Source organism: Sciurus carolinensis, chromosome 2 (assembly GCF_902686445.1).
Source record: "Sciurus carolinensis chromosome 2, mSciCar1.2, whole genome shotgun sequence".
In the NCBI taxonomy this organism is placed as follows: Eukaryota; Metazoa; Chordata; class Mammalia; order Rodentia; family Sciuridae; genus Sciurus; species Sciurus carolinensis.
In genome coordinates, this window is record NC_062214.1 from 166,180,754 (window position 1) to 166,207,314 (window position 26,561).

A 26,561-nucleotide genomic window follows, 5' to 3' on the forward strand; every position below is an offset into this window, starting at 1 on the left:
ATCCCTAATATTCATCCTGACCTTTTAACCTCAGAATGGTTCATAAAGACTCTGCCTGCCTTGTCCTTTTTTTCTCTTTTTCTCTACCTTTTCTTTTCCCAAAACATACCTATGAGCTCTTCCTATTTCTAGGGACTCTCCCTCTATTTCCTGTTTGGTGAACTCCTTATTCTTGAATTTGAGGGCCCTCCAAAATCATGCCTTATCCTATCTAACCCAGTCATTTCCAGTCAAGTCCTTTACTCTAGTCAGACTGTCATCCACATCAAACTAGATAACAGAACAGGTTTAATCACTATGCCAGCTCTTGCTAGTGCAGATGCTCTTACGTACAAAGCCCTTTCCTATTCCTGTCTATTTATCAATATCCAGTCCATTTCTCAGGGCCTCACTTAAATCACTCCCTCTAATGAGTCTTATGGGATCTTTCCAACACCTCAGGTGACCAACTGTCCTGGTTTGCCTGGGATTTCCAAAGACATGTGACTTTTAGCTCTGAAACTGGGATATTCCTAGACAATCCCAAACTGTTAGACATCCTACAACACCTCGCTTTTTCTCCTCATTGAACTGCCTTACTGGGACAAAAACCCTGTGAAAGCACCAGTAGTCACTATTTCAACACTTATAAGATCCTTTTCCCACAATAAGACTTATGCTTCTATTGAGCAGAGACTCTTTCGATTCTCACTTCATACAAAATCTATTGCTTTATGCATGGTAATGCCTACTCAGTGAATAAGGTGGTTCAGTTTTAAGTTGGCACTATATCTAAAATATTTCCATGTGTATTAATTTATTTGTCTTTATTTTTTCCAGCCCAGATGACTTACTCAATGCCTTGAATGAGGGTATCAGTCGTGCTGATGTCATCATCACATCAGGGGGTGTATCCATGGGGGAAAAGGTATGAAAAATGGGCTCATAAAGATCTATCCCCTTTAACATCCTTGCCTAGGGTGGGTTAACTGTGGTCCGGTATTTGTCACCAGGCCCCCATAAAGTTGAAAGCCCATGGGCCTTCAGAAATAACTTGTCTCTATAAAAAGAATACAGTGCACATAGGTCAGAGAGCTTACCTCAGGAACAGCCTAGAGAATCATGCAACTTGCATAATGTTTTTTGCTGTTGCCCTAGAGACTTCTTTGGTTTTCATGAGTTTTACTACATTAGGACTTCCTTTTTATATGATATTTATACCAAGGTAAAGCTCCAAGATCTTCCCTTCTACTCAATTTTTTTTTTTTGAGGTGCTAGGGATTGAACCTGGGGCCTATGAACAGTAGCCATGCATTTGACCTCTAAGCTACTCCCCCAGACCTCTGCTTAAATTTAAACGTGGCCTCCCAAAACCAACCCTCTCACCCACTACATATTCCAGACCTTACAAGGTCCTTTAGCTCGCCTTCCCAACAGAGAAAGAAATAAAAAATTAGGCATCCCTTTTGCCCTATTTTATATAATAATAACATAGTGTACATATGTATAAATACACTAATATGTATGATTTCTTAAAACTAAGTATATTTATACATGGTATATGCGTAGTCCTATAAAAATCCCAATTTGAATATTTTAGTATCATTAAGTTTATGTATCTTAATGATTTGTGTTAACTATTATGATTATTGGATCTATGAATAATGGTCCCCACTTCCCCATACTACAAATTGAACCTAGGGCCTCACACTTGCTCATCCCTTTTTATTTATTTTATTTTGAGACAGAGTCTGGCTGCATTGCCCAGGCTGGCCTCAAACATGTGCTCCTCCTGCCTCAGCCTCCCAAGTAGCTGGGATTAAGGTCATGTACCACCATACCCAGCCTAAATATTACTAAAATAAAATATTCTTTACTACAAAAACCAACCTATGTTTTGGCTCAAAAATATTTCAGATCACAGAATGCTTTGCCAGTCTATAATCCCTTCCCTTATTTTCTTTTATCTCATATTAATCTTAAACTGAAAATTATAATATTGCTAAGATACATATTTTCCAAGAATATGATTTACTTTAAGCTAGATTTAAAATGTAGTTTAAATTTATCATATATATACTTGTTCTTGGTTCCTGTCCACTCTAGTTACAAAACTGCCTAAATTTATAATCTACCTCTTTGGACAGTGTACTTTGAGAGCAAATGTCAGAATTTGAGAGCACTGACTTTGAGAGAAAATGTCAGAATTCAGTAGCCTGAACAGAGAATTCCTGCCTTCTATTAACAAACTTTAGTCTTAGAGTATTTGAGAACAGCACTTGCTACTAAAAACTAGAGAAGAAAAAGAATCTTAGTCCATGACTACAATCTCAAATTACATTCAGGAGTGAGAATATTGAAGTATGGGTAAGTGTTCTCAGATAGGTGACTGGGTTAGTCTTTCTTCCAAGTCTCTCAGATGTCTTCAGCTCCAAGTAGAGCCAATTACTGCAGATTATAAGAAATAATTTGCAACATGTCTATTTTCATTACCATGAGATAGCTCTCAGTATCACAAGAGCACATCCTAAAGCCAGGATTATTTAAATGTTAAATCTGTTATTTTCAGGAATTGTTTCATGTAGAATTTATCTTAATTCCTAATGAACTTAATTGTGGGATAATACCCATTTGACAGTCCTAAAGTTTGTCTTTTCTACTACCTCTAGAGAGGCAAGAAACTTATAGCATGCATGGGCTTGGTAGTTGTGGCTCAACTATAGTAAGGACATAACACTTGTGAACCTAACCTTCTTCATTATTTTTAATGAAGAGGTCAGTTATCCTAGGGATTTGCTTACAAGTAAATAAGACCAACATAATGAAGCATATTGATTTTATTTATGTTATATTCTTGCAGTAAAGTACTTAGACTACTACACCTTTACTTTATTAGGAGAGAGACTGGGACCTGGGCCTGCCAAAATATTCCCTAGAGCTTATAATTGCCCTTCTTACCTTCTGAACTAGAATGAGATGATAGAGGAACCAGGAAGAAAGAAGTAAAACATGCAGCAAACTCCTGCCAGTTATATTCCCAAAAAGAAATTCATTGTACTTTGGAAGCAGAAAAAAAAAGCATGAGAAATAGAATATCTACTTCCGCCCAGAATATCTACTTCAGTAGAATATCTACTTTCAGCTGAGCCTGAAAACCAGTCACTGAAAAGACAGGGCGATCAAGGAAAGATCCAGAGGCAGTCTGTAGCAGACACACTGAATCTTAAGTGTAAAAATTCAGGTATACACAGGGTGCGTGCCTATAATCCCAGCAGCTTGGGAGGCTGAGACAGGAGGATCAAAGTTCAAAGCCAGCCTCAGCAAAAAACGAGGTGCTAAGCAACTCAGTGAGACCCTGTCTCTAAATAAAATACAAAATAGGGATGTTGCTCAGTGGTTTGAGTGCTCCTGAGTTCAATCCCAGTACACACCCCACCCCCCCAAAAAAAATAGTTATGCAAGAAATGTATTAGATTAAATTTAAATTGTACTCTAATCACCTATGCAACAGAACTGGCAGGAAATTTTATTTAAGCCACAATTGAGACCTACTTCCAAGGAATCTAGAGAGGCTTAAGCAGCACAAAAACATCAGGGAAACACATCTGGTCACTAGTCTACACTGGATATGTCTAGAGTGTTCTTACGTGCCCTTCAATCTCAGGTTTTACATGCCCTTCAATCTCAGGTCTTTGCTACTTTGGGCCATGCTAGCCACACTGGGATGGTGGGGAGGTTAGGAGCCTCAGGGCAGCCAGCTTCCTTCTGTGTATTTCACAGCCATCTCTTCTGAAGTCTGGCCACCTCCCCAGCATATAACCTGGTAAGGAGAGTGGAAGGAGAGGCCCCTGCTGCTTGCAAAACCCACAGACTTCTGTACTCTTGCCTGTCAAGAAGAAATGACTCTTCCACCATTGCTTCCCTAAAGATCTCATCCTGCCCCACACAGCTTTCTCAAAGAGTTTTCATCTTTATACAACACTGAAAGTTTTCAATTAAGTAATAGCTGCTTTTTGCCTTCAAAACTAAAGAATCATATGCATTACTATAAGTTTTCCACAATCTGCAAAATGATAAAATAGTTCAAAGATAATGAAATATGCCAATTACCCAGAAGGATGTCTAAATTGACAGCAGTAATCTTTTCTGCCCATTTCAAAGTCTCTTAATTTTTCCCAATAATGTCTCCACCACCCATATGATCAAAATATCTCAAATATAATTATTGAGCACAAAAAGGACTGATCTCAGTAGATTTAGCCTTATTTGAACACAAGAATGTTAATCAACCATATAAGCCTTATTTGTTTTGCAAACCTAGAGCAATGGGGAGTCACAAAATGTTTAAAATTCAGTCCTATGTCCGCTTGTTCTACTAGATCTTGGGTTAGCAGTGTACTCTCATGAAACCAAATGCTTACAAACAAAAGAGCTCTGGAATTCCTGACTCAGACCACTGGTATGGAATAAAAGTTATCCAAAGTTTATCAATACAAAAGGTGTATCCAAGAGGCTATTATTCTTTGAAATGTCTGTACCTATTATAGTCCTATTAAAAGTACCTATTATAGTCCTTTTTGATAGTGCTCTGAATCTGTCTTGTCCCAGAAACAGGTCATTAACTGCTTATCATAGCCTTCAGGTAATCATCAGAGTAAAACATAAACTTTCTATAGATAATGAATTCTCAATGACTCTGTTTAATTTAATTTACTACTGCAACCAGTAATATCAGAATATAAGATAAGTAAAATTGTCTATTGGGATATAATAAGGAACTATTTCATGAAAGTGTGTGTGTGTGTGTGTGTGTGTGTGTGTGTGTGTGTGTGTTTGCAGTGCTAGGAATCAGATGCAGAGCTTCATGCATGCTAGACAAGTCCTCTGCCACTGAGCTAATCTCCAGCCCAATTTCATAAATGTTTTGCTCACAGTTTCCTCTGAGAGGAAAACAGGAAGGACATTGTCAAATCTTCAGAAACTTTCCATAAAGTAAACAATTTCAAAATCTTCATATTATTACAATTTTACCTATATGAATCTAACGTAGGGCAGACTAGGCATCTCTTCTCAGAAATGACAGTTCTTAAAATAGCACATCAAACAAACCTCATTATTTCCAGCATCTCTTTTAAAAATCTGTGATTTTTCTGGTTAAGAATTTTTTTTTTTTTCTTTTCCACCCCGCCCCATACTGGGGATTGAGCCTAAGGTGCTTCACCTTGGGGCCACATCCCCAGCCGTTTTTATTTTTATTTTGAGACAGAGCCTTGCTAAGTTGCTGAGGCTGGCTGAGAACTTTCATTCCTCCTGCCCCAGCCTCCCAAATTACTGGAATTATAGGCATGTGCCACCATACCTAGCTTATCTAGGAAATTTCAAAGATAATTTTAGGTATAAAAGATACTCTGAATTTTTTTTTCCCTAAATTAGGTCTGACTTTTAGAAGACAAAAATCAAGAGTTATCAAAAGAAAAAAGGGCACTTGATTATGATAAGGATCATAGGTGTTTGAGAAATATTACTTGGCTACCTAATTTTTTAAAGGAATACTGAAGTATTTGAAAATAAGCACAGAAGGTAACATGTTTGTAAATAACATGTTTAATATGTTTGACTCATTCATAAATGAAGAATCTTTGTTCTTTACTCTTTTGTTTCTTAATTAAACAGAGACAAACAAAGCACAAAAGGCAGAGTTCGCAAAAATAATAGCTTTTCATATTATAGAGAAGACCTTAATTAATACCCAAAAAAGCTCATTAAATCTGAGCAAACTCACCAGGCACAGTGGTATGCACCTGTAATCCCATCAGCTTGAGAGGCTGAGGCAAGAGGATTGCAAGTTCTAGACCAACTTCAGCAATTTAGCAAGGCCATTGGTAACTGAGGAAGACCCTGTCTCAAAAAAAAAGACTGGGGATGTGGTGAACTCACTAAAATTTTAAGACATTTCTCAGTTTCATTTCAGAGGTATAAACCAAGGCAAATAAAAGTCATTTCCAAAGCTTTATCTTTCTCTTTTAAATTCTGGAAAAACTTGACACTTTACTTTTAAATAAAGAGGGCCTACAAGATCAAAACTATTTTCACAATAATATTAAGTCTTTATTTGCCTTTTTTTTTTTCTTTTTCTTTCCTGAGTATACAGTGTAGTTTTTCCCAGCAGCTAAAGGATGTGTGATATCTCATCCAATTGAATGCAGCAGACAGGAGCCTAACAGACATATGTTAAGACAAACATTAAAGAGATTTTAAGGGCTGGGGTTATAACTCTGTGGTACAGTGCTTGCCTTGCATGCGTTAGGCACTGGGTTTGATCCTCAACCCCACATAAATAAATAAAATAAAGGTATTGTGTCCATCTACAACTAAAAACAAAAAAAAAATTTTTTTAAGATTTTCAAAATTATAAAACAATGTATTAAAAATAAGTGATTTGGTGGGCAGAGAGATGCACACCTTTAATCCTGGCAACCTGAAAGGCTGAAGCAAGAGAATTACAAGTTTGAGGCCAACTTCAGCAATTTATGGAGACCCTAAGCCATGTAGTGAGACCCTGTCTCAAAAATAAAAAATTTAAAAAGGCTCGGATGCAGTTCAGTGGTAAAGCACCCTGGGTTCAACCCCCAGTACCCACCCCCACAAAAGTTACTTGTATTAACATGAAAGGGCTTCATCATTGCTATTTTCCAGTGAACCAACAAATAAATCTTTTTTTATTTCTTAATTTTAACTTCTAACACAGTAAATATTGATAGATTAAAGCCCCTCATAAATAAAAATTCTTAGAGATTCTTAATGAATTTTAATTTAAAAGTATGTAAAGGGGTCGTGAGACCAAAAATTTGGGGAAGTCAACTTTAAGAAAAAAATATCAGGGCTGCAGTTGTAGCTCAGGAGTAGAGCTTTGCCTAGGACTTGTGAGGCACTGGGTTCAATCCTCAGCACCACATAAAAATAAATAAAATAAAGGTATTATATACCTCCATATACAACTTAAAAAAAATAAGAAAAAGAAAAATATATTTTCCCTTGAAAAACTCAAGAACACACATAATTATACTTCTCTGTCTTTATTAATCCTAGTATAATTATAACCACCCATATTAATTATAACATTTAAGAAAATAACTAATTTCTATTACTTTGAGAAAACATTGAGAAGTCATATGTAATCATTTTAGCAGACTAGCAAATCTCATAAACACACAATACAATTTTCTACAGCCACACACATCCTTTTACACCTTCTTATTGTAGCAAAGTTAAACAAATACATTCATTAAAATAAACCAAAGATACTGCCTTTCTGTAGCATATAAAAATAAGAAGCAAAGCGTAATTTTTAAAAATCATATTAACTTAAAATTATACTTAGTAATCAGTGATCTAGTATTCTTAGAAACTATCAAGCTATCTGATGATTGTTCATTAAATATCAGCTTACTTAAAAATCTTGAAAATTATTTTTAAACCAACATACTGTAAAATATAATTACAATCTCAAAATTTTTAAATTAAAAAAAATTTAAATATTGGGATATAGCTCAGTAGTAGAGTACCCCTGGGTTCAATTCCCATTCTCTCAAACTAACAAACAAAAAATATAATGAAAGAAAGTTTCTCAGAATAATTATTTTCCTTCATTGATCTCAATTTTATTTTTTCTTTGGTACAGGGAATTGAATTCAGAGTTGCTTAACCACTGAACTACAGCCACAGCCCTTTTTTATTTTTTATTCTGAGATAGGGTCTTGCTGAGTTGCATAGGATCTCTCTAAGTTGTAGAGACAGGCCTAGAACTTGTGATCCTACTGTCTCAGCCTTCTGAGTCACTGGGATTAAGGTGTGAACCACCATGCTGTGCTACCATGCCTGGCTCAATTTTACATTTTTATAATCTTAAAAATGTAAGAATATTGTTAGCTCGCTTGGTATATAAAGCTATATAATTGGGGAGGGGGGAACACCCAATTGAAATAAAATGCATACTTTTTATTATATTTAACACTGATGAAGAAAAGAATATTATTGGGTTTTCTTAATAACTAAATTTATTGCACTAGTGTAATTTGCCAAAGATTTATCTTCACTATATGAACTTGGAGTCTTAAATGTAGGGTTGTGGGGTTTTTTTGGTTTTTTGTTTGTTGATTTGTTTGGTTTTTAGTTTAGCACACTTAAAATATTTTAACTTGCCGGGTGCAGTGGTATGTGCCTATAGTCCCAACTATTCATTAGACTGGGACAGGAAGATCCCTTGAACCTTTGGTTTGAGGCCAACTTGGGCAATATAGCTAGATCTCATCTCTTAAAAATAAAAAACAAATAAATACTATAGGTAAATTTCTTTATTATCTGGAATTTTTAAAATATTCTATTTCTAATGCTTATATAATAAGCATTTATTATTTCTCTAAGCCAATCAGAACAGAGTAGTTTTAAGATACAATATAATTTGATTTATGAATACCACCCAGAAATGGGAAAACATCTCACACTCACTAAGTAAGGTAAGTGCCTTTCTGGATTACAGATACCTAGACACATAAGGAACATGATCACTTCTGCCACTGCTAAATTAATTTGTATGCTAATAAAGAGCTAGTCTCTTTCCTAGAAGACACAGAATTCTTAATTTGGGCTCAAAATGGACAATAAGAGAAATAAACAAAAAGACTAATAAACCAGATTATCTGTCTTCTATTAAGAATAGCTTTGTATTATCCACTTACAGAGATCACCAAATGCTTAGGCCATAAAATCAAATTTTTAGTCACCACTGCCACATGGGGGAACACTTTCTTGGTTGTGCACAGAAACAAAAACAGGACCAATTCAAAATAGAGAACCTGAAAGTTAGCAAACAGAGTTATACTCCTCTTTTGAATTCACTCCAGGAACCAAGAAAAGTTATGTCCAAATTTAAGCACCCATAAAATACACCTCTCTAAGCCAGTTACTATGACCCATACCTATAATCTCAGCAAGTCAGAAAGCTAAGGTAAGAAGATCAGAAGTTTGAGGAGCGCCTGGACAATTAAGTGAAATTCTGTATCCAAAAGTAAAAAGGACTGGGGGTGTAGCTCAGTGGTAAAGTGCCCTGAATTCAATTCCTGTACCCCCGGCCCCGCCCCCACCCAAAAAAAGCACTTATCTGGCAATGAAGTTTAACTGATTCTATCAAATAAATCAGTGGGGGGCATCTCAGTGGAGTATACAAAATTGAAGTATGATGTTTTTTAAAGATAAAACTATGTATCTCATACATATATAAAATGAACATGTATAAAATATTTTATTTAATTTTATAAATGGAAACCAGTAAGATATTACAACTGATTCAAAAGGGAACTCAAAGAACACACACATAGAGGTAGTCAGGAATGCTGAGATAAATTTGCTAATAGATGCAAAACTGCTTGATACCCATGGGGCATATTCAGTTATAGTCATCAGACAGGGTTCATTTGTATATTTTTTTGACTAAACATTAGGTTCACTGTCCTAGCTCAGGCTGCTGTAGCAAAATACCATAAACCAGGTGACTTGAACAACAGATATTTATTTCTCACAGTTCTGAAGCATGGAAATCTGTAAATCAAGATGGCAGTATAGTGGGGTTCTGGTAAGGGCCCTCCTCCAGTTTGTAGATAGCTGACTTCTCCTTGTATCTTCATGTGGCAAAAAAAGAGCTAATTCTCTGGCCTCTTTTCTAAAAGCACTAATCCCATTTATGAGGGCTCCATCCTCATGACCTTCCTACCTCCCAAAGGCATACCATCACATTGGGGGATTAGGGTCTCAGCATATGAATTGGAGAGCAGGGGGGTTCATTTAGTCCATTGCATTTACTATCAGTTTTCTACAGATAATTGCTGTAAAACAACTCAAAAACACAACCCAGAAGATTGTGCTGCAATGGATACCCAGCAATCTTTTTTGTCCATTTTAAGTCTTTCACAACTTTTCTGACACTAGTATTCATCCTCACCTGAGCTGAAGAAAAGATCTTATTCCTTCATCTATTTGTCTTTCTTCTTCTCATCTGATACCAGGTTTCGGAATAGCAAACTATCCTTGCTGCTTCAGTAAGTAGACAAAAATTTAATAACAATGGTGATCCTCAGTCCGTATCACTATATCTGGTACACACTTTCTCTCTGCCACAAGGAACATGAAGCACTCCTTCCTGATCCAAAAGATCTAAAAAGAGAATTTTTGAAAACAGGAATTGTTTTCAAGAAAAATTAAATACTCCCAATCATTTAGCAAATCTACTTAACAAGCATCTGCTTTTCAAACTCTGTGTCATAACCTAAAGCCCTGCAGGAATAACCTCTATCTCGGCAGCTTATGCCTCTGTCCTACTCATTCATCACCTCCAGGAGTTGTCTTTTCAGTTCTAGACACACTCCTTTTACTGCTTTAGAAGCTTTTTGTATACTTCCCTTACTCTGGAGTTCTCTTTCCTCCACACCTCACATGCCTGGGTCCTTCTTATCCTTCAAGAATAGCTAATATATCACAATCTCTTCTAAAATGGCCTTTCCTTGTTCTCCACCCCACCCCTTATTTACTATGCTAGCACCTGCTTATTTCCTTCATAGCATGTACAAAAAATAGCAATTATTTTTTTGTTGGCTTACTTGATATTGTGTATTTGTACCTAGTAAGATATAATGACTTCTTTGTAGTAGGGACTATGTCTGTCTTGTTCACCCTTAAATCCTCAGCACAGAATTCCTATACATAAAAAGCACTCAAAAATGTTTGTTGAACTAACAAATGAATGAGTGAAAGGTATGTGCTATTCACCACAGATATATATATATATATATATATATATATATATATATATATATATGGATGACGGAGTTCCTGTGCTTACAAACTTTGTAGTCTAATAAGAAACTACAAGCAAGAGCACAATGTCAGAAGGGCATAGTGCTGTAAGAGCACATGAGAAATACCTGGAGATTTTTGAATCTGCTCTGATAAAACAGCATTTTTAGACCAAGTTCATCTATAAAATCCGTAGAACACTTTTTAAAGAAGAGAAAAGAAAAGGCGAGTATCTGAAGAGAACAACCAAGGCAGCCAAAATTCAAGGCACTAAGATATCAGAGAAAAGTGAACCACAGAGATATGCAACTGGAATTATTTCACCTTATTTGTTTATTCATCTATTTATTCATTGGCACTGGGGTTTGAACCCGGGGTGCCCTACCACTGAACTACATCACCAGCTCTTTTTATTTATTTTTTATTTATTTTTATTTTAAGAAAGGGTCTCACTAAGTTGCTTACTGCTTCAGACATGGAATCCACCTGTATTAACCTCTTGAGTTTCTCGGATTACAGGTGTATACCATCGTGCCTGGTTACCCTATTCTCCCTCAAAGAATTTACCAATTTCCTAACCAGAGTGAGGTGGGTGGGGGGAGTAATGAAACATGAAGCTAAGCATAAAAGAGTAACTAAGAAGCTAATGAAATAAGCAGAATTTCTATCAACCTTAGGAGTTCAAAACCTGCCAAAAACTTTGAGACTGAAATCAGCTTAAACCCTTGAAGGGTTGGGCTGTAGGAGTAAGGACATATCCAAAATAAACTAGCCTTCACAGGGACTGAAATCTACCATCAAATTATCTCAGTCCCCAGTAAGATGAATATAATTGGAGTTTCCCTTAACTAACTGCCAGAATAAATTCAATCCATTTTGAAGAAATTTATCATGATCCAGAGCCTCTGCAGATTTTTTAATTATAATATATTTTTAATTACCAGACATTACCAGAGAGAAAACAAAATGACTAAAAATTAAGGGAAGAAAAAATTTCTAGAAGAGCACTAAAAGTGATCCCAGTATTTATATTGTCTCACATGGACTTTAAATAACTGTTGTATATTTACAAAAAATAACAATTATTTGGTTCTTATAAATATATTTCACCAGAAAACAAATCTATTGATAGGAACCAAATGAAAATTTTAGAAAAAATAGAAAATATGGAAAAGTACATAAAAGACATATGGGAATATGGTAAAAAGTCTAACATGTATAATTGAAGTTTAAAGACAGGAGAAAGAGTCATATTTAAGAGATATTAGTAGTTTTCCAAAGCTGATAAAAAGACAGGAAGCCAGAGTTTCAGGGATCTCTTCTAATTTCAAACAGGATAAATGCAAAGAAGTTATACCTAGGTGATCATAGAAAACTAATAAAAAACAACAAAGAGAGAATTGTTTCAGCAGAACATATTTTGTTCAGAGGAACAAGAGAAATAACAAATAATTTCAACATAAATGATAGGACCCATAAAATAATGAACTGGCATTTGTAAAGGTCAGGAAACTGCCAATATGGAACTGAATATCCAGTGAAATATTTTCTTCCAAAATTAAGATGAAATAAAGACATTTTCAATCAAACAAAAACTGTGCAGATCTACACTAGAGTTTTTTAAGGAAAAGGATTCTGGAAGCTTGGAAATGCAGAAAGGATTAAGAACAAAAAGAAAAAAGAAAAGTGTTAATATGAAGTAAATAGTGTTGATCACATAAAATAATATCTTGTGATGTTTTAAAATATATATACATCTTATATATACATAGAATAAATATTTCTATATGTATAGGAACTATATATAAATACATTCATATGTACTTAAAGTGTAGGTAAGATATGTAGTCCACAATATCCTGAAAAGTAGAGAGGAGTAAGTGTAGTTAACTTGTTTTAAAGTTCATGTGTTGCCTGGGAAATTACAAAAATACCAAATTATGTTAGATTATATAAATCAAGGATGCATATGTAATCTCCAAAATAAACACTAAATAATAAGAATATATATAAATATATATAAATAAATAAAATAAATAATAATATAAGAATGTATATAAGCTAATACAAGGGAAAGAAAATAAAAGGACAACTATTTAATGAATCCTAAAGAAGGCATAGAAGAAGAAAAAAGAAAACAAAAACAGAAAAGTAAAAAAAATAATAATTTTAAACTCAAATATAGCAATAATTGTACTAAATATAATTAGACTGAATCCTTAACTAAAATTTGTTATTATTATATTTTCTTTTTTTAAACAACAATAAAAGAAGACTGGGAGTGTATCCGTGGTAGAGCACTTTTCTAGCATGTGTGAGGCTCTGGATTCAATTCCCAGCACCACAAAAAAGAGGGGGGGATTACTAGATATTAGGAGGGACATTTTGACATTTTAAATGGATCAGTTCATCAGGAATGTGTAAAAATTCTAAATTTATTACATCTAATACTCTAACCTCAAAATAAAAATAAGTGAATTAGAAATGAAATTATGTACCCCATTTGTGTACAATGAATCAAAATGCAGTCTGTAAAAAATTAAAAGCTAAATAAAAATAATAATTTTAAAATGTTTTTTAAAAAGACAATAAAGTTTCAATGTAGCAAAATTTATGAATGTTGCTAAAACATCACTTACAAAGTAATGTTAAAAAAAAAAAAAAGAATAAGTGAGGAGCAAAAAAAAAAAAAAAAAGTGAATTATTCTGTCACCCTGCTTCGGAGTTCAGAGGAGGCTGAGAAGATGACTAAGACAGAGATGAGGAAGAGTGGAAAAGAGGGAGAGGAAGAAAGTATTCAAGGTAGAAAGAATACTTTAAAAGAATGGAGGTGAGAGCTTAAGGAACTAAAAGCAATATAGGCTTGCAAGAATGGATGGAAGACAAGATTGAGAGAGAAGGATGTGCTGAGTGAAAAGAGTGTTGACAGAAAGAGCCGTGATTGGCGACAGAGGGCTAGAAAATACAGGAATTCCAGGACATTGAAAAGATGAGACCTTTTCCTGAAAACTGGTAAATTATTAGAATATTACAAAGTGATTCATTCAGATTTGTCTCAGAGGATCTCTCTTACTCCTGAGGAGGTGGAGACTGAACTAGGAGAGAGTGGGCTTAAGAGCAAAGGAACCTATTTCAATAATCCATGAGCTGATATTGACTGAAGTAGTGGAGGTAGAAGGGAACAAATATTTAAAATAAAACAAAGTGTCTCATAGCTTATAAAACATTAAGAATTTTGGCAAGTTGGTAGATACTCTAAGTGATCTACTAAGAAGAAGAAATTCAATAATAGATATAGAAGTTGTTTTTACTTAAGAGAAATTTTAAGGACTGTAATTTTTTCTTTATCTACAAAATCAACTGCAGGGCAGTATTACCTTTCATTTCCAAAGATCAGGTTTTGTCAAAACGCTCTGGGTTGTCATAACCACAGGATGAGTGGGGTTTTGTTAGCAGAATGTCTGTTTTATAGTTTGCTTCTGTTTTTTTGTTTTAGTTGACTTACTTAGATTTGGTAATCAGTGAGCAAATTTCCAAGTCTCTCTTCAATGAAAGTATATTATTTTAAATCCATTAAGAAGAAAAGAATAGGACACATAGATATGACTTCCCTGACTAGGTACAACTTCATAAGATTTATTTGTTAACAGCCTTTCTCAGTCATAAAATTCTGTCTGAAAAGAGGGAAAAACCCATCAAGTAAAGATACTAGTTAGCTATTTTGCTTATTATCTAACTTACCCTACTAGAATATACTTTCTATGAAGGTAGAAACATTGTCTCTTTTGTTCAAAGCTATATCCTTAAGCATCTAGATTGGTACCCAGCATATAGTAGACACTCATCAAACATGTATTGAATGAATGAATGAACAAATAAGGAATAAAGTCGTACTTGTTAAGTAAATCAACTTCCCTAAAATAAAAAGATGTTTCTTTACAATCTTCTAAATTCATTTTATTTTCATTAAAGTGTTGAAAATCTGATATTAAGAGTTTGAAAGTAAAGTGGTTTTTTTTTATGTTTGCAGGACTATCTCAAGCAGGTGCTGGACATTGATCTTCATGCTCAGATCCATTTTGGCAGGGTTTTTATGAAACCAGGGTATGAAAATAATCTTATCTCGGGTTGATTTGGATTGCTTTAACTGATCAAGTATTAATTGCTTTATTTTTACATCTTCTATTATAGGTTAACTATTCTAATAAAAAAATTCCAGTACTACAATGTTTTACATTGTAAGTTTACATTGTAAGTGCAGCTCCTATTTCAAATAAGTATTTATCTTCCTTATGAATCAGGGAATTTGGAATAAACAAAGCAAAGCAGGTTTTCCTTTTTAATTCCTACACCTAGTTTATTCTTCCTCTTTTTCTTTCCCCCTAAACTACTTTGTCCTCTTTTTTTAAACAGCCTATTATGAAAATTCTCAAACACATATAAAAGAAAAAAGTTCAATGAACCCCTTCCATGTACCCTTCACCCAACTTCAGTACCTGTCAACATTTGCTATAACTGTTTTATTAATCCCCCTACCCTGCCTCTTTTTTTAGGGTCAAGGAAGACTGGTAGACATCATGTCATTTTCGTATAGATCTCAAATAATAACAACAACAATAGCATTCTCTTAGATAAACAACAGTATTATCTCACCTAACAAAATAAATAATAATACTTTAATAGCATCTAATATCCTGATCATATTCAAATATCAAGAAAAAGAATGCCTTTTTATAATTGTTTCATTTGAATTAGGGTTCAAGTAAGTTCCACTCCTTATATTTAGTTGTTAAGTCTCTATTAAATGAGAATATTTTCTCCTCCTAGACTTTTTTCTCCCCTTTGGTTATGCCACTGAATTGCTGGAGAAACTGAATCACTTGTCCTCATGAATGGATTTGTCTGATTGTGTCCATGGGTTGAGTTTAACATGTTCCCGTTTCCCATATATTCTATAGATTGAAAGTTAGATCTAAAGATTTAATTAAATTTAGATCTAATTTCTTAATCTTTCACAAGAATACTTCATAAGTGGAATTTCACACTGTTTCTTACTGTATCTCAGGAAGAAAAACAAATAACCACATGCTAAGATTTTCATATTTCCTAAAATCTAATAATCCTCTAAGGAAGGACCTATGAAGGGAAGTTCCATAGTTAGTTGTAAGTCCTCAAAGAATGGCAAACATTGGTATTAATGAAACATGTATAGCCATGTCTTCAAGCATAGTCTGCCTGCTCAGAGCCCTGCTATTCAATGAACCTCTGATTCCCTCTTCAAAGACTCAGTATATGGGTGAGCATTTCAGCACACCTTTGCGTTGTCAGCGGCAACAGTAATGACGCATTAGTTTATAATTCTCTGTGGTTGAATGCTCATATGAGCCCTTAGAATGGAGTAGTGACTTCCCAGTTGTTATTGGCAATCTATGGGAAGCATCAATATATTCCCAAAGCCTTTTAAGTGTCAAGCCAGCCCTTCTAATATGCCCAAATTATTGGTACCTGGTTTCAGATCTTCATAGATCAAGCTTTAACTCTATGATTTGGTCATTTTTAGTATAGAGTTAAGATTATTACTAAAGCTTTTTCCAAAGTTTGATAAAGCTTACCATTCTTGGCAGTATATTTCTGTAGTTACCTATCAAATGTGCCCCAATGTGGCTATTGCTGACAGAGCCCTTTTGTTATTAAAACTGCAAGATTTGTATCCTTCTTATTAAGAATAATATTTTCTCATAAGCAAATATTGTTATGCTAGGTCTTCCCTCACCCCCCATTCCTTTAGACAGTACTAATTTGATTAGAAGAGAGAATATATCCCAAAAGCATGTCAGTGTACTTCTCATTAATCTCAAAAACTGAACTAATTTTTCCATTTGTGGCAGGATATTACTGATATTACTTGCCCTTCCTTCTAGAGAATTATTTGTATAATATCTATTATTTAATATGCATTATTTAAAATACAGCACCAATGGTGATAATTTTCATACTTTTTTCCAGTTTATTATTTACCACTTGCTTCACTTTTAGAAGTTCTTCTGTTCCTAATGTTTATTCTTCTCCTCTAAAGTCATACTACTTTGGCACCTCAGTCATTGTACAAATGTTGTTACACTCTGATCTCAAGAGGAGATTAGAATGAACAATAAGTGTTTCCAAGGAAAAAGCTTTGCAGAGCTTAAACAAATCTCACAGATTAGCAGTAGGACACTTGGGTTAATAATGCATAATGGCAAAATGTTTCCTTGTAAATAGAATCTTTTCAAAGTGAGTACCTTTACAGAAACCACATTACCTATCTGCAAGATGCAAAAGATGATTTAAAGTGACTTTATAATTTAAATTTACTTTACATACACTAGAAGTAAGAAGCATTATGCATTCCCTCCTCACACTTATTATCTAGGTGATAATTTGCTACGATAAAGTGATTTAAGTTTAAGTGGGCTTCCTTTATTTAGTCAGAATTTTATACTTGTGTAGAGGTAATTGTTAATTACTAGTAGAAGAAAAAGAAACATAAAAGGCTCAAGTAGAGTTTAGCTTTGTTCTTCCCACATATAGTACATTCCAATATAATTACCTTTGTCATTTTAAAGACAAAGATACTCAGAAAAGCATTATTATCAATCACTTTTTTATGGTCATCTATAATGAGCACACCCATTATCAAGAATACATCTTAGAAATTATTTTCATCACACAGTAATAATCATTGCCAAATTGCTTATCTATAAATCGATATGACAACCTAATCTCATTTTTCTAAAACACAGCAAAGAATCACGAAGTAAACAAAAAAGTCTCAGAGGATCTAAATAGAGGTCACAAAGTCTATGTACTAACACTTCACAGAACATCCCACAAAAGATTTATGAACCATAATGTTAAAACAACCTTGGTTCAACTCTTTATTTCCTATCTTAGTAGCTGAATGATTTTTTTGGCCAAATTGCACAATCTCTGAGTTTGTTTCCTCATCTATGAAATGGGATGATAATTGTCACCTCTTGGGATTATTGTGAGACTTACTTAGATATTATTTTAAAAATAGTAATTTATATTATCACTATTATCATTCCAACAATGTGATTATTACTACTTCTCTTTGACCCCTATGCCTGAAGCCAGTTTTAATGTTTGAAATAACAGTCTGGCATTAAGGGAATACAGAAGAAAACTAGGACAATAAAACAGAAATGATAACCATAGAAACAACACTGTGGAGTTATGGTTTCTAGGTGAAAACAACCCATGGTACCATTGTGAACTAACATCATATTATATTAAGAATAAATTATATTAATGATGGCTATAAATGATGAAAAATGCCAGTGTCACCACATTACTGCAGGATGTGTAGTAATCCTGCAGTAATGAATCAGGATTCAGTGATTCAGTTTTGAATGATTGACTATAAAAATAAAAATAATTTGGGTGCTTAAAAGGATAACTTTTTACCCATATGGAAGTTTCAGCATTCTCTAGGGATTCTGTATTGATCAGTTTTCAGTAATATAAAGAGGTTTATAGCTAAAATTTTATATAAGGGCAATTAATTTTTAAAAGTCACCATTCTCAACTGCCCACTTCCTTCATGCCACTCACCCCTCCTTCACTCTCTATGGCAAGAGTTAAAGAATTAAAGTCAGAATATTGAGGAAGTGTAATTTGACGATTTTTTAAAATATATTTTTAGTTGTCAATGAACCTTTATTTTATTTTATGTAGTTCTGAGAATCGAACCCAGCGGCTCATATATGCTAGGCAAGCGCTCTGCCACTGAACTACAACCCCAGCCCTTTTGACGATATTTTTAATTTATTGTTTTAACTCGGTCCTAGCCATGGTATTTTATTTACTTGGATATTTCAGAAGCTCCTTTGATAGGAAGGAGGTTTTATGTATACTGCTGAATATGATTTTAAAAGGATAAGAACTACTCACCTTGAACAATTGGCAGTTAGACATATCAGGTTATCTTCTGATAAAAAGAATGATTGTTGTAAATATCCAGCAAAAATAGTGTAGATATTGTTGACTAGAAAGGTGGTGAAATAGACACTCCAGTATTTGAAATATATTTCTATGGACTGTCAAGAAGAAAAAAATGTGAATTACAGAAAACTAGGAAGTTTGAAAACAGAAGATGCTAAAAACAAATTTACTTAAATGTTCCTGAAATACTTCAGAGTATATAGATTTACAGGTAAGTCAACAGATAAGTGATCTATATAGATAGTCACATAACAGGAAAACTGACCACTTAATTCACTTATCATGTTATTTAGCAATCACTAACAAGTAACCTCTTTTTTACTCTAGCCTGCCAACTACATTTGCAACTTTGGATATTGATGGAGTAAGAAAAATTATTTTTGCACTACCAGGTAAGTATCATTGAAATTATTCTCTGCTTTTTCTGAAAAAAAAAAACCCGACCAAAACTTTTTTGGATTTCTCATTTATCAGTCCCCAATCAGATCACTCAATTTGGAATCTAAAAGTCCTGAATTCAAGTCCCAACTTTACTAAAAATCACTTACCTTCTCTGAGACTGTTCACCTGTAAAATGGGACTAATGTCCACATCACAGGGTGGTGTGACAGTCTAACTAGAGAGTATCTTCCAGAGCACATTCCAGACCCTAAGATGATAATCAAGTGTTAGCTATCACTAGATCTTTCTAGGGCATCTACCTTTTTCTTACAGGACTTTGGTCAAAATCAGCAGTCTAATCACCTCTCATAACTACAAATATTTTGCTTAAGTCACCCATGCAAATACTAAATAAAAAAATATAAAGCTAGGGCTGGGGATATCTCTGAGTCATAGAGCATTTGCCTAGCATACAGGAGATCCTTGGGCCCATCCCATCCCAAACACCACAAAAAATAAACAAAAATAAAACAACCTCTGACCCTTGCCAGATCTGGAATGGTTGGAAAGAGGAGGAATGAGAAAGAGAGGAGGGGGCTACTAATGCTGGTACATCTCAGCCAGATCCCTCACATCTTCAGTCAGACAACTTTACCATCACCACCCTCACTCCCATGTTCGTAGAAACTCACAAGTTCAGACTGTAGAAAAAGCAAAGTGGTTCAGTTTACATGGACTTTAAAAATCTATTTTTAAATTATTTTTTCACCATTTATCTATAGCATAAAACTCCATAGGGCCTTTATTCTTCCCTTGTCTACTCTGAACCACTAGACAAAAGAAATGGACTCCTTTTATAAGTTTTCTTTTGCCTGGAAGAGACTATTTACTTTGTCTATGGAAGTCTTGACTTACCTACAGAGCCTCAATGATAGTAGAATAATGTTATTGTGGGAACCTTTTTATCATTACTAATAAAGTGTTGATGATCTGCCAAAGAAATAAATGATTTATTTTAAATTTTCTTTGTTCAGCCTGAAAGAACCAAAAGAGGGCAGCAGCAACTCACATGTTTAGATTCCAGAAACAGCAAAGTGATTCCATTTACAAGTATTTCCGAAAACATTTTTTCTTTCTGTTTTACAGTGCTGGGATGGAACTCTGGGCTTCGCGCATGCTAGGCAAGCACTCTATCACTAAGCTATCCACCCAGCCCCACTGAGGATTTTCGGTTTCTAAAGTGTATTTCTGCTTTCCTTGAGGTCATATATTTAAAGATCATCACTAATCTTAACACTTTTTTTTTTTGGGGGGGGGAGTGCTGGGGATCGAACTCAGGGCCTTGTGCTTACGAGGCAAGCACTCTACCGACTGAGCTATCTCCCCAGCCCCCTTAACACATTTTAACAAATTTAAAAGTTTTGTGTATTTACTTGCTATTTTCTAACTTTTTAAAATTACTATAGTAACCCATATTCCCTATAAAAATAATTAGAAAATACAGATAAGCAAAGAAATGTTATTCATAATCCCCACCCACCCAGAAAGAACCACTATTTACAGCATTTTGTTCGTTTTCCTTCTAGTACTTTTTCTTATAAAGAGCAATTCATTTCTTAACATTAATTTTATATAAAGTAGTATTGTGGGAATTTTATAATCATTGATGATATATTTTTGAGGCAAGGGGTAAAGTAATGGGTTCTCCTTAAAAATCTGGTATTCTAGCCATGTGTGGGGGTACCTACCTGTAGTCTTAGCTACTTCTGAGGCTGAGGGAGGAGGATTGCAGTTTGAGTACAGTTTGGGCAAGTTAGCAAGATCCTGTCTCAAAATAAAAATAAAAGGAGCTAGGGATGTAGCTCAGTAACAGAGTGCTTACCGAGCATGTATGAGAACTTGGGTTCACCCACCTCCTCCCCAGGTTCTGTTGTTGGGCAACTCTTTCCCATTCATGTTAGTATCCCTCATCACTTTCTGCAACTTAAAAATAAATCCATTCTTAATCACTTTTGTAAGTAAAATAGAGATGAAGTTATGATTCTATATAATAATAGGCTAAATTGATCCTTGCCTTTTACTTTGATGACATAATTAGTACTTAGGGTGAGGAAACCCAAAAATCTGATAACCCATTCCCCATCTCCATAATACACATATATACTCACTTAAAACTGTATAAAAGGATTACTAAAATTAGAATTTTAGGCCCTGAAGGACTATTAAGAATCATGTAGTCCAAACCCTTCATTTTATAGATAAGTAAAAGTTAGACTCAAAAAGGTTCGAAATTTGCCAAGTTTGTACAGCTTGATTAGATCATTAATAATGCTGTGCAAGTAACTAAATCAATTATTCATAGTTCCCCACTTCCGTAACCCACTCTACTTCCCTCTGAAGTATAAGACACACCTGGATTTCATCTTGGAGAGGTATGGTTAAATTTCTACAATTCTTCTTATAACTTTAAAAGAACTTGGTATTTGTAGTAATCCACTGCAGCTGCCATAACAATACCACAACATTACTGAGTGACTTAAACAACAGAAATTAATTTTCTCACAGTTCTGGAGGCTGAAAGTCCAAAATCAAGGTGCCAGCAGGGTTGGTGAGACCTTCACACAGATGTCACCTTCTTATTGTGTCCTCACATGGCCTTTCCTTTGGTGTCTGTCTCTTCCTCTTTTTATAAGGGTCTATTGGACCAGGACCACAACCTTATGTCCTCCATAAAGGCCCTATCTCCAAATATAGCTACCTCGGGGTTTAGAGCTTTCTCATATGAACTGGGGGAGATACAATTCAGTCCCTAACAGTACTCATCTTCAAGTCCTTCACATCTTAAATCATTTGATGTTATTTTTTTAATTTAAAGACATTTCTGGGTAGAGATGCTTATAGGTAAATTTCCTTATGCTTATTTAGATTTTTGAATTTTTTGGTTCAAGGCTTATATTACTACAGTAATTTTTCATGTTAATCATCTTTATAAAACACTATAAAATTACTACAGTAATTCTTAAATCTTTAAAAAATAGCAAGAAGATAAACCTTTAACTGCTTTAAAACTTAACAAGATTAAGGGGCTGCTGGCAATAGTAGACTATGTGTTTCACATACACAAAGCCCTGGGTTCAATTCACAGCACCCAAAAAAAAAAAAAGAATTATCAAGGTTAGTAATGTAGTAATGACTTTCAACTCATGGGTCTCAAGAAACAAGAAATAAGTAGGGTCAAAGAGCTTCTGGGTATCAGAATTATACATTTTACTGGAAGTCCCAAATGCTTATCCCCTGTATGGTATTTGGTTGACTATACCTGTATTTGGTCATCCTGTTGGTTTCCAGGTGTTTCAGAAGAGGAAGACTAATGTTTAGTCACTTGTCATATTCAGTGATGACTAAAAATATAAGATATAAGATGCAATTATTGGGTAAAATTTTGTGAGGTGCTATAAATAACTGTTTGGTTGACTTTCAGGGAATCCTGTATCAGCCGTGGTCACCTGTAATCTCTTTGTTGTGCCTGCACTGAGAAAGATGCAAGGCATCTTGGATCCTCGGCCAACCATCATCAAAGCCAGGGTAATGTTTTCTAATGACCAGAAACTCATGTGGACGCCTGACAAACAGTTAAGAATAGGGTTCTCTAACTGCTCAGAATAAGCATCTAGGATTTAATAGTAATCTTGTTGGCAAATGTGGTAATGTTCACCCCTTCATGTTAGAAAATGGAGAAGAAAGGGTTGCATTTATTCCCCTCCCACATGACTTTTGAAGTGAATTACTTGCTATAGCTGGAAGTCCCTAAAGGAGTCCAGAGAGAAAGACTTAAAACTTTTGAATGGATACTTAAAAACAAAGCAATCAAGACAATGTAGCTGACACAACCTTCACACTAGACCTGTATGGAATTAGGGAAAAAAATTCTCTTTTTCTAATGTAAACTGACACAGAAAGGCAGTTAATATACTTTTTCAGTAATGTCATTGAGGAATTTCAAACAATTCAGAAAAAAACAAAGAGGGCCTGGGTTTATAGCTCAGTGGTAGAGTGCTTGCCTAGCACATGTGAGGCACTGGGTTCAATTCTCAGCACCACATAAAAATAAATAAACAAAATAAAGGTATTTTGTCCATCTACCACTAAAAATTTTTTTTTTAATTTTTTAAAATAAAAAAAAAGATCAAAGAACTAAAAAGAGACCCAACCTTGGTGCTTCAGGAGGAAAAGGTGATTTATATTGTTTACAAAAGGACTAGTAAGGCTGAGGAAGCATAGTAAAAATCTCTTGGAAATTAGAGTCCTCTTCTCCAACAACATTACTCAATTTAACTTATTACTCAACTAATTATATATTTTCTGTATTACTGGTGAACATCTCTCTTGGCAATACAAACTACAGTACCCAAACATTACTTTTCAGGAGTTCTGAAAAACTGGGTATGGTGGTGCACACCTGTAATCCTAGCAGCTTGGGATGCTAAGCCAGGAGGATTGCAAGTTCAAGGCAGCCTTAGCAATTCAGTGAGGCCCTAAGCAACTCAGCGAGACCCTGCCTCAAAATTAATTTTTTTTAAAAAAGGGGCTTGGGATGTGACTCAGTGGTAAACTGCTCTTGATTAAATCTCCAGTACAAAACAAAAATTCTGAAATAACTTCAGATATGACAGAATGTTATGATTAGTTGACAGAAAGAACAAGTATTTAAGAGGAAGAAGAAAAATTAATAAAAGATTACTATAATAATGCATAGGACAAACCATTAAGCAAATTTAGGATTTAGATATTCTTATAATTGACTTTCTAAATACTGAGAGTTTGTGGGCAAATGCATGGAGAAATCTCCTTTCCTTAAAATTTCATTAAAAAATCAGCTAGATTTTTTTATAATCATGTGAAGTTTTGGTCTCATTTGAAATTAAATTGAAGAAGAAAAAAAGCCAGCATTGAACAAAAAGTATTCCAATCAAGTCAGAAGGTCAAAATCCTAAAGCTTAGATTTAGACATTCAAACTGGTAATAATGAATTCACTATTTTCATATTTGCAACACTAAGGAAACAAGAAATATCCACATTGTTATAAGAAAGAGAGAAGAAAAACAGCTTAAGATGACTTTTCTCTGACTCTGCAAAACTCTTTTTAATCCTTTCAATTATTTCTCATTTTAATCTCCACCATCTCTTCCTTAAAGCCTACATATGGCAGCCATTCATTCTGACAGTAATGATGAGTTTGTGTTCTCTAATCAAACTGATGCTTGGTATATTGTTCATGTGCTTCTGCACATTTCCTGTCAATTCAGGGAACTGAGAACTGGTCCAAGAATTAGCTGCCTTTCTTCCATGGCAGCATCACTGGAACTGCCAGCATGGGTCATTGGTATACTTGGCTATTTGTCCTTTTTTTTTTTTTTTTTTTTTTTTTTTGGTAATACAAAATCATATCTTCCATATCTTCACTAACGTGACTGCCACTTTAGTACATAAACTATTCACTTCTTTGAAGCATAATAAATCACTCTCTCTCTCTTTTCCAACGCAAGATACAATTTAGAGCCAGGCACTGTGGAGCATTCCTATAATCTCAGCCGCTCAAGAGGCCAAGGCAGGAGGATCACAAGTTCAGTCAGCCTCGGCAACTTAGGGAGGCTCTAAGCAACTCAGCAAAAACCTGTCTTTAAATCAAGTATAAAAAAGGACTGAGATGTGGCTCAGTGGTTAAGCACCTCTGGGTTCAATCTTGGTACCCAAAAAAAAGAAAGAAAGAAAGAAAAGAAATGCAGCTTACAGACACCACTTAACACTGCACTCCAAAATAGATGCCACAGACATTTACTGCTTTGTCTTACTACCTTGGGGAAGTAGGGTGAATATTAATGCTGGTTTTTGTCACATACTGCTATACTTTCTGTCACCATCCTATGAGTAGGGCAGTGCTGCATGTTATAGTTCAGATATGAGGTGCCCCCCAAAAGCTTCTGCATTAATACAGGAATGTTCAGATGTAATTGATTAGATTATGAAAGCTGTAACCTGATCAATGAATTTTTTCCATTTAATGGATTAATAATTTCAATGAACTAACTGGGTAGTAACTGTAGGCAAGTGGATATGACTAGAGAAAGTAGGTCACTGGGGGCATTCTTTTGGGGTTTATATTTTGTCCCTTGACCTTGCTTGGTCTCTGCTTCCTGATTGCCACAAGTGTAGCAGCTTTTCTCTGCCAGACTCCTCTATGATGGTGTTTTGCTTCACCTCATGTCCAAAGCAATGGAGCCTGCTGACCATAGACTAAACTTCTGAAGTCAAAGTAAACTTTTCCTTCTCTAAGCTGTTCTTGTCAGGTGTTTTGGTCACAGAACAAAAAACTGACTAATTCACTGCATTATTTTCAAAATGTCAGCCCAGAAAATGTTATCCTTTTATATCAAAACATTCAGAAGAGTATCAGCTTAGAATAAATATTCCCCTTATGGTTGGAACTGAAATACTTCTGATTTTCACTCCATGAGAGAATCCTACCAATTTATCAAATACAATTATTGACCCAATGTTTCCACACAAACATCCTTAATATCCCAACAAAGTACCCTATACTGCCCTTGTTCTCAACTTTTTTTCTTCTAAAACATACTTGAGGTAGTTTCCATTAGTATTAACACCTCAGGCAATGAATAAAATAAAAACAGGGAAAATACCTTCATCTCCCATGGAGTCAGTCAGTCCGGGAGAATGTAAGCATGTTGGATCTCCACCAGACTTATAATTTGTCCACTTTTCATTTCACTTGAACATTACTGAACTGCACACTATAAGAACTGGATGATGGCTTTCTGAGTGATGTCATTAGCAGTGAAATACAGAGCATTTCAACAAAATGTTCCTATTCTTTGAAAACTGCTGAGGTGTTTGCATTTGTAGAGGGAAATATGGTTGTTTATAGTGATAGGATCAGTGATTGATCATTAAAATATATTATAAAACACCTGTTACATGAGAATATTATGGCCTGTGGATTTAAAAAAATAGATATTTAAAATAACAGAACTGGAGTGGAGTTGTGGCTCAGTGGCAGAGCACTTGCCTAGCATGTGTAAGGCACTGGGTTTGATTCCCAGCACCACATATAAATAAATAAATAATAAAGGCCTATTGTCATCTAAAATTTTTTTAAATAAATAAAATAAAATAACAGAACTACCCATTACTTAGAAAAAATACACATTGACTTTAACTTATTAGGAAATGAGAAATACAACTAGGCTTTAGAAATTTTGAAAACAGGAACTTGAAACTGATCCCTACCAGCAAATGCAAAGATTCTGAAGCTTCCTGACAAATTTTA

The 26,561-nt window shown here is 34.6% G+C and overlaps 1 protein-coding gene across 20 annotated transcripts in view; it reads left to right on the plus strand.

Annotated features, from left to right (window-relative positions):
* The window catches only part of Gphn (gephyrin), a 641,988-nt gene that overhangs the window by 608,482 nt on the left and 6,945 nt on the right, over window positions 1-26,561 (plus strand). For all 20 annotated transcript variants that reach the window (XM_047539524.1, XM_047539518.1, XM_047539521.1 and 17 more), the window contains 4 exons: window positions 820-907; window positions 14,858-14,931; window positions 19,159-19,223; window positions 22,694-22,797. In XM_047539524.1, the coding sequence (XP_047395480.1) occupies window positions 820-907; window positions 14,858-14,931; window positions 19,159-19,223; window positions 22,694-22,797 (331 nt within the window). The remainder of the gene's footprint in view (window positions 1-819; window positions 908-14,857; window positions 14,932-19,158; window positions 19,224-22,693; window positions 22,798-26,561) is intronic.